A 9,766-nucleotide genomic window follows, 5' to 3' on the forward strand; every position below is an offset into this window, starting at 1 on the left:
CACACACGCACACACACGCACATTCAATTACATTTTTTTTCACTAATCTGTACATACATATATCTTTGGAAATGGAAATGTCTCTGATGCAAATTAAGCCTCTTTGAATTGAATTGAATTGTGTGTGTTTGTCTTTCTGTGTCAATCCTTTATCTGCTTTTTATGTCTTATGTATTTTGGCGTCTTTATGCATTGATTAAAGCAATGGTTAATAATCATGTTCATGATGCTGAATGCCATGATGATAATGATGATGATAATGATATTGACAACGACGTCACATTTTTTGGTTTGTGATGCTCTGCAGGTGATTGGACTGGTGACCAGGAAAGACTTGGCCAGATATCACCTGGGCAAACACGGACTGGAGGAGCTTCAGCTGGCTCAGACATAGTACACACACACACACACACACACAAGACACACACATGAACTGTGACCACCCGATGCCTCATAAGCTGTTGACTACCAGCTATGCAGCCTAAAAAACCTAAATAAAGGGCCAACAAGAAGTCTCCTATAGTTATTCTTTGATGCCAAAATGGTCACCATGACAACACAAGAAAACTCCATCTACAGGCTAGGGTTATTGACAAAAGGACGCATTTTAATGTCGAACTGCTCTTGGCGTAAAAATCGTAAGACAAAATAACTGGCCCTAACGCACACATTTTTTATTTTACTTTGAAAGGATTCTTCCATCCATAGACTTCCATTGTTGTTATCACTGTTTGTTTGAATGCTGCTGTGCTGAGGCATCAACACTCTGGTACCTTGTTTACTTTGTTGGTGTATGGGGTCGAATAAAGTCAGAATGACAGGATCTTTTCAAAATAAAACAAAACGGCCACTTGAGAGAGGAAAGTCGGGAGAAAATCAGTTTTATGTCTGTTATCCGGTAAATTGTTTTGTTCACAAACACACCGACGCATCTGTCTGTTTTTAGTCTTATTCTGCCTCCTCAACATCATGTAAACTGTTAAATGTTACTTCCCTTATGAAGTAATGTCATTATAATGCAGTGATACATTATTAATCAGTCATAACATTGATTCATTTAATTTTTAAATAATTCAGATGTTTTTTTATGTCTTGCTGTTGAATTAAGCGAGACATTTCAAGTGGTGTACTTTGAAAAGCTGAGTGTTCATGTTCAACAGTCAATTTGTACTATCAACAACTTCACTGACAGTTTAAGGTCTTTGGCAATGTTAAAAACGTTAATATTTTTCATTATTGTGTAGTTTTGCACTGAGTGAATGCTGTTATTTATTGTTGAAGCTTGTTTTAGTTTTATGTTTAGAGTTTGGGTTCATGTATGGTCAGGAAAAGCTTGGGTTTCACATATTCTATAATTCACTTTCACAAGTGCAGTTTGAAGAAAGGAGACTTAATAGGCGCCTGATTATTTTTGAATTGTGTCTCATTTTGACCACAAGATGCAATGTGAGGCAGTTTTAGTAAGAGAGATCTGTTATTATATGAAGATACAGATCCTTCCTTCCCTCTTTCTGTCAGTGTTACGGAGCATATATATATTTATACTACTGTCAGTAAAACTTGGATTGATACTCATTGATACGGACATAATTTTTTCACACCTCCAAATGTTTGCACTTTGACCTACTACTGAAAAACAAACTCTTTTTGTTGAGAAGTGTCCCTTGTGAAGCTCTAAATGAATGTAAACCATTGTTTACCACATATCTTCTGTATAAACCAATCAATTTATTCCACACAAAACACAGACACTCTGATTTATTTTTTGTCAATTTGTAAATCTAACATTTCTTCCAGTATCTGTGTTGTTTTTCTTTTCTTTGTGCACTTCATTGCTTTTACTCTCTGATTTAGTCTCCTTTGTCGTCATTGTTTTGTTTTACAGTTCTAGATGTTAAAATATAGACTATGCTCTATTTTTTTTTCTTAAGACTTTTGTGAATTAATAAAGTTGAAATTTATCTATTATATCATTTGTTTGTCTGTTTAATCAGAAGACATTTAAACCCCTTATCTTCCTTAAGGATTGTTTTTACCAGAATCAAACCTGTAACCTTTCAGATACAGGGCGGTGTCTCCGGATCAAACACATCAGAAGATATTTCTCAGTAGAGTACACAGCAGGCACAGTGAGCTTACAGGGGAAATGGTACTTATATGTAGTATGTTATACTGATAATAAATCTCTGCATCTACCAATTCATTTGCAACATGGAGAATTACACACTGAACATAAACGTAAACCGTATACACCTGGCTGGGATAGATACTCTAATTCCCTGAGGAATTTTGTTACGACTGCTCTCTTTTTTTAAGCCACTAAAGCTGAATCATCATCAACATCAATGATTAACCCAAAATAATCTAGAACAAAGATAAAGAAATATAACGGTACAGTATATGATTTCAGAGACACACCTCTTATATCACTTCTCTCAGCCTCCACTAGATGTCAGAAAAGGCCACATAAAAGCACATTCTGATTGGACACATACATGCCAAATTACTTCATTGCCACACATCAGTTCCATATCTAAATATAACAGGTGGATTTGAGCTAATAGTGGTTATAAGTGGCAGTCCGTTTATGTTTTACTTAAATGCAACTAAGTCACTGACTGTACATTAGTTTCAGGCAGCAGAGCTGCAGCAAAGAAGACAGAGGAGAAATGCTCCCTTTGTCCCCCGGATCAGACTGAGGACAGGAGATGGAGAGCATGGTGTTTCAGTCAGTAAGCAAATAATAACATAATGCTTCTTTAATACTGACTCCATTGCAGGTGTCACAATATTTGTATTGGCTAAAATGCTTTATGTTGTCCACTAGAGAGCCTGACTTATCTGGATAACTTTGTAAAACCAAGAGCAGATCTTTTGACATCAGTCCATTTGAGCAGCTCTTACATATGTAACAGGTCTGAAGATCCATCACAGGCATTGAAGAAAATCTCACTGTGGAGACTATGCACTACAGAATATATCATACTGAGGGCAAACAAACATAACCTTTTGAATGCTCTCACCAGTTTTGTTCAGCTGAAACCACAACATAAATTAATTAATATAATACATCTTTATCATCATCATAGCATTAGTTGTGCATATCGACGGTAATACTTTGATATGAACCTAAACCTATAGTAAACAAATCAATCATCTGAGAACAAAGGACAGTCTGACTGCTGCTGAGCATTTTAGGCAACCTGATAAAGCAACTTTTAAAATGCCTAAGTAATGGACACAACTGTTCGGTATCATTTATTGAACCAACAGTATGTTACAAAGCAAAATGACTCCACCAGTGTCCCAGGAAGCCATGGGGAGAAGCAGGGATGAGGTACAGTTCTGCAGAAGATGTGGAAGGCTCTGATGAATCTATTAAATCACTGAATGGTTTTTATCTTCATGTTGTCTTAACGCCTGTTGTCTTGTATAATTTTTCCCTTAAACTTTTTTTTTACAGTTTCATCAATCACTGTATCAAAGTAAACTCATTGGACAGCTCTCTTTTCAACCAGTGCACCTTAGTTGATGAGTCTTTTTCACAGAAATAGTTTAGACTTATAGCAGGAAAAGCACAGGTTTTTACCAACCTTAACAATGGTTTTATTCATGAGTGCCAGTAAGTCATGACCGTGTGACAATAAGCCAACATGCACAATACCAGGACCCTTAAACTGAATAGAATTCAGCCATCATTCATTTCATTATTTACACGGAAAGAAAGATTCAGCATTTCAGCACGTTGTCCTCCTCAGCATAAAAGTCTGAAGTCAGCTGGACATCTATGCAATGTAAAAATACAAGTAAAAGTTCTGCACTGACGACCTATATTTAATTCTGTATTTGCCTAAACAGATGAGTGATGGACTGGTTCAGTTGAGGGCTGAACTACTGGCTTCATGTTATGAAGGTAATACCTCAGCGCAGCAGCTCCTCAATCGGTGCCTGCTGAGCATTTTATCAGGTTCTTCCTGTTCAAGTCTAAAAATGTTGGTCTGCGTGGCTGAACCCTGGGGTGCTCCTTATGACGAGACACTCTTTATGACACCAACCATGACTACCTTGTTCAAGCACACATTTTATAGATGCCACTCATTCCACCAGGGACCACTGCTGCTGCTGATTTATATTTCCATAAAGCAATAAGAGTATAATGGGTTTATAGCACAGCTTGCTTTAGGACAGACAGGAGAAAGACCCACTGCTGAACTGACAGGGGTTATTGGTAGGGCAAAAGGTATTAAATCAGTCTTTACTGTCGTTAACCATTTGGAAATGATGGATTTGTACAATGAGGCTCGAGATTTTTGACGGTCTGAGGATTTTTGTATGGAGAGAAACACCTCAGTGCTATGTGATTTTACTCAGAGAACAAAATGACTTCACTGTAAGTCTAGCTTTTATAAAATTAAACATTTTTAAAATAATCTCCATTAGTCATAATTTGTGTGTCACAGTGTTTGAAGAAACACCTATGTGATATATCCTTGCAAAACCAATATACAAACAATAACCCAGTGGTGGACGAAGTACCTTAAAAGTGGCAATACAACAGTGTAAAAGTCCTGCATTAATAACTTTACTGAAGTAAATGTACAGAAGTATTAGCATCAAGATATATTTTAAGTACCAAAGATATTCAGAATGGCCCATTTCAGAGTAATGTATATTATATTATTTTATAATAATTAGTGATGCATTAATGTTTTATATTACTTTGATGTAGCAGCTGGTACTGAACCACTTTACATACTGCTGGGCAGTTAGATCTATAATAACACACTGAAATTAACTTTTTTTCTTTTAATAACCTTAATCCGAAAATTATAGCAACTAAATAATGAATAAATGTAGTGGAGTAAAATCTACTATATTTCCCTCTGAAATATAATGCAGTAGATATAATGTATAAAGTAGCATACCATTTAAATACTCACGTACCTCATATTTGTATTGAAGTAAATAAAGAGAAATAGGGGTATCATTTCTGTACCCACAGGTACATTTGGGTGTCCATAAGGTGACCTCTTTTAAATGTAGAAATTCATGGTTGATAGGAAGGGGTACATAATTAACGAGGTTAAGGTAGAGGAAAGTGTTACAGCCAATCGATGATTTAAATAGAGAGTTGGGTTTATTGAAATAAAAAAGGCAACTTGTAAATTTCCATTCAAATCTTGGTCTGAGAATCATTTATTGTTTCAAGTTCACAATGGATCTATTTGAGTGATTTTGTTCATTTAATCAAGTTTAATTGTCAGTGTAGCAGAGTGAAATGCTTACACTAGCAATTACTTATAATTTTATTTTATTTAAGTATTATCACTGTTTTATTCTCAATTTATTTTCTCATTCTTTGCATCACTCCATGGGGACTTGTTTTTCTGTATTTATTTAACTTTATTTTAAGCCGTAGCCCTCCCTTATGGAGCCCCTGCGGAGTTGGGTAGTGCAACCCGTTTTTCCCCTGCAGTCTGCTGTGGCAAGTGTCCGCGCTAAGTCCACTGCTGACACTTACACAGTTTAAAACTTGATTAAGGACATTACAGCATTCACTTGTTATGGACAAATCAGTTCTAGCTGAACAATGCAATGAAAAGTCACTGAAAAGTGTAAAAAGATGTCAACTAATTGTTATTTCTTTAAATAAATTTGCCCTTGAGCAAAGTCCATAACCCAAACCACTGTGGTTGTACTGGGCAGCTTCAGGGATGAATGTGTAACAGTGTGAATGTGATCAGGGCGTTCCTGCAAAAGAGTCTGTGTGTACCTTTCCAGTGGGTATATTTTTGTACCAGGACATAAAGGTTCATATTGTCACTAGGGAACAGTTGGAGGTGTATCCTTTTAGGTTCATTCCTGTACCCTGATTTCTGTGTACACTCAGTGCACGTTCCTTTCCTCCGCTGCAATAAGCAAACATGTAGTGTGAAAAAGAAGAAGGTGAATCTGACTTTTAGAAAGGCTGCTCTGTGGTGGCTTACTTTGATATTTCGGATGAGAGCATTAACAATGAGTTGCTTAGTTACAGCTGCATTACTGAATGAAAACACTTGCAAGCAAGTATGCACGGGTCATTGCTGAACAGCTAAAAGCCGTAGTGGTTCTTGTCTCAATGTTTGTGTCTGCTCTTGTCATCACACCTGGAGGTACAAACCTCCCAATGTTTACTGACCTTAAGCTGTGCTTCACGATAATGACTGAGCTTGGAGTGGTTTCATCTGACCCCAAAATTCGGTCTCGCTTACCCTTTGGGCTCGCAAATAGATTCAGTTTGTATCTGTGCGGACTATTCTTAGGTTTATACTTTAGAAACTAGCTTGTGCTCTGCTTTTTTAACTTTTATCTCACTGAAAAAACAAACTAAGACTATTATTATAGACTGGAATGTCCCAGTTTGTGCAAAATGCAACAGGATGTTGTGTTTTCAAGCACACATACTGGACACCCAATAGATGCTTCACACAGTGCAGCTGGTGTCATTAAGGACGGCACAAATGTTATCATTTATTACAAAAAAGCAAAAGAAAATACCAATCATTTTAACTGGCTAACATGATCTGTGCATGTGTGTATGTAAACATTTGGATGCTAGTTCATCAGGTAAACCTACTAAAAGTCTCAAGTCAATTAATTTAATTGTACTGAGATGTGTTTTATAATACTTTGTTGCGACCATTTATATAAATGAGGGTTGACTAAATATTGGTTTCAACTTCCCCTGATTGCCTGAACTTATACTTAGTTTATCCAGTAAACGTTCAGACTTGTTTTGCTTATAAATTAGAAGTAAGAGCAACATGAGCAAACAAAAAATCCTGTCTAGTGTGACAAACTGGAAGGGTGATCTGCTGTCAGAGAGGGGTGGACCTGCTGTCGACCCTCATAAAAAGTCGCCTGTCACTGTGACAAATAAGCTGCGAGACGAGACCTCTGCTGCCAGCACGACTTCTGTGGAGAGTTCCTCATCTGAAAAGGTAAAATAATTTTCAACTATGAATAGATTTAGAAATCATAAAACCAAATAGCAGATATAGTGATCGGTTTCAGAATCATGACTATTGGTTTTGTGGTGTAAACAATGAGAATATGATTTTGTTTTGTGCTGCTTATGTAGCACTAGTTTGGTTAACCAGCAAAATTACTATACACTACACAAATACTGTTATGTTAAATAATAAGTTGTTTAATCCATTGACAGAAAATTAACTTAATTAGCAAAAATGCTATCATGTTTTTTTTTTTTTTTTGACCATTCAAGCATTTTATCCTCATCTTGGATGTTGTGAAGAGCATTTTTCTGACACTATATAGACTAAACGGTTCATTCATTAACCAAATCAAATAATCAATAAACAATACTATAAATAATTGTTGATTGCAGCTCTAATCCAGACAATTGTCTTTATCCTGACCTTCAATGACCTTGTTTAATGTACTGTATGCTTCTGTGTGTGTGTGTGCATTCACGTGAGTAGATACAAAATACAACTAATGGGAAAACAAGCAAAAGGCTTTGAACTAAATGTATCAGCACACTAACATCCTCACTGTATTGACTGAAGTCCTTCACTTTAGCCGCTACTGGCTACTAATTGGGCTAACTGTTTAACTAATTGTACTCAGATAACCGATATCCAGTCTTTACCCATACTTCACAACAAATCTGTTTATTCCTCCGTAGTGTTGACCACTTGACTTCCAATAAGTTTCAAAACAAAGTTATCCAAGCACAGTTAAAAACAATTAGCTTCTCTCCCCAAATAAGCAACACTTGCGATACGCTGGCTAGAATTTAAATGACCTTGAGGCCAACCTCGGCCTTTAACATGCCCCCTGCTGCTCGGAGGAAGTTATTTGAAGGTATTTGGCCATAAACCAAAGTAGTATACGTTTGAAATTTTGACCCAGAATTATTTCTGATAACAGTATTTTGCAGAAACTTTACTGAACGCTGTCGGATTGGTTTAAACCAAAGACTGTATAATTTAAAATGGATGTAGTCTCTGTGACCTCACCCATGGGTTTCTGAAGAGCTCAGTGTGTGGTGGGTCTGGCTGTGGCGGCCCCCGCCTAATCCAAAAATGGAGCGAGGGTAGGCCACTTTTTAATCTGGGTTTTGGGGAAGGTACCAAGTATTTTCAAATAAAAAGTCTAAGTCTTTTTATTTTTATTTTGTCATGTTGAGTCTAAAGTGGTCCGACCTCTGACGTTTCTATTGACTGTGACTTTATGTGAGTGTATTTACAAAATGTGCATTGTTTATCATGACATACTGTACAGTCTGTGGCTTCGTGTCCCATTATTGCCAGTACTACTCTCTGAAGCTCCTCCTCTGCCTTTGATAAATTGAGTCAAACTCGCACACATAATACTCACTCATCATCTGACAAAAAAAGCCTTCTCATTCCTTCATCCTCTGACAGACTTGATTTCCACCCCTGTTTCCTTCCATGCGTATTCAATCATTGCTTGACAAACACCTTTGTATTTATTTATCCATTCATTGTTGCCCAGCGACTACCTTTACTACATCAAGTTATTATTCATTCCCTCAGAGAATTAGCGTGTGGGTTATTCAGTCATTCAGTCTGACTAAATCAGGCAGCTATGGTTGAATGGGCTCCAAATGAGTCGGGTTATTCTTTTCACACTAAGCAGAGATAAATGCTCCCCACCCAATATGCCGTCGGAAAACCATTTAGACGCTGCTTATACACACACCCCAAGTGTATAGCTTACTGTATCTCTGTGTGTGTGTGAGAGAGAGAGAGAGAGGGGGAAACCAATTACCAGAGCTCATGTACCCACAGCTTAATGGAATAACTTGCCAAATCAATGCAGATTACACTTGCAAATCCATGTGATATCAGTCTGTGAATTCAATTTGAGGTGTGTTACTGTATGATAATTGTTTTTCTTTGGTCGTCAGCACTACCTGTGCACCTTATCGAGATGACAAAATAACTTTTGACCATGATCTTATAAACAGCAAGAGAGATAGCAATAAACCCGTTCACACCTGGCAAACACATGCGTCTTGGGTGATCACAAGGGGTCAACTCTAAGTACAGGTGTCAATGACATATTCTGAGGTGGTCTGGTCTCCTGGGCCACACTGAAGGACTGCCTACTCAACTGACATCCTCTATGTGAGCAGTATGTACTCATTTGCACGCAAACAGTGTCATATTAAAATGAGAAACATAAGAACTCACAACAACAGGCAAAGTGGATTCTCGTAGATGGAACAGCCTGCATACGATGCACACTGTCTGATTTTCATTTGCGCCAAAGAGTAAGAAGCCCACAAAAGAATAAAAAAATATTCTTCTTTTAATTTCTAGCAGACTAGGCAAGTACATTGCTGCCTCCTACTGGTTATAAACAACAACGCATTTGGTCTTTGCATACAGAGCAGGGAAGTCAGATCAGATCACAAGTGGTCGCTAGAGACGCATGAGAAGACGTATTCTAATGCCAGGTATGAACCGACATACTTAAAGCTGCACACTTGTGATTGGACCACCCCAGACACAATTTATGAAGAGTACTCAGGACAGTGGTCACATAACAGGAGCTTTAAATCGGCTAGTTGTGGTTTTACAACTGGCTCTTCAGTGACATCAAGACTTCACAACACTGAAAAAACAAATGTGTGCAAATTAAACAAACAGGATATAATGTGATCATTAGTGAGGTTTAGAAGTGCTGGTAGGAGGATCTCATTACCTCCGGACAGAACTGGACTAGCTGTTTCCCC

General features: G+C 37.4%; 1 protein-coding gene across 2 annotated transcripts in view; it reads left to right on the top strand.

Annotated features, from left to right (window-relative positions):
• clcn7 (chloride channel 7) overlaps nt 1-1,968 on the top strand; it is a 14,007-nt gene extending 12,039 nt beyond the window's left edge. The window contains exon 24 of one of the 2 annotated variants that reach the window (XM_035654783.1): nt 308-394. In XM_035654783.1, the coding sequence (XP_035510676.1) occupies nt 308-394 (87 nt within the window). Of the gene's footprint in view, nt 1-307 lie in introns of both variants that reach the window. The other variant, XM_035654782.1, reaches the window with a different exon arrangement.
• Nucleotides 1,969-9,766: the final 7,798 nt, after the last annotated feature.

This window comes from Morone saxatilis, unplaced genomic scaffold, assembly GCF_004916995.1.
Source record: "Morone saxatilis isolate NCDOM2014 unplaced genomic scaffold, NCSU_SB_2.0 Contig14, whole genome shotgun sequence".
NCBI lineage: Eukaryota > Metazoa > Chordata > Actinopteri > Moronidae > Morone > Morone saxatilis.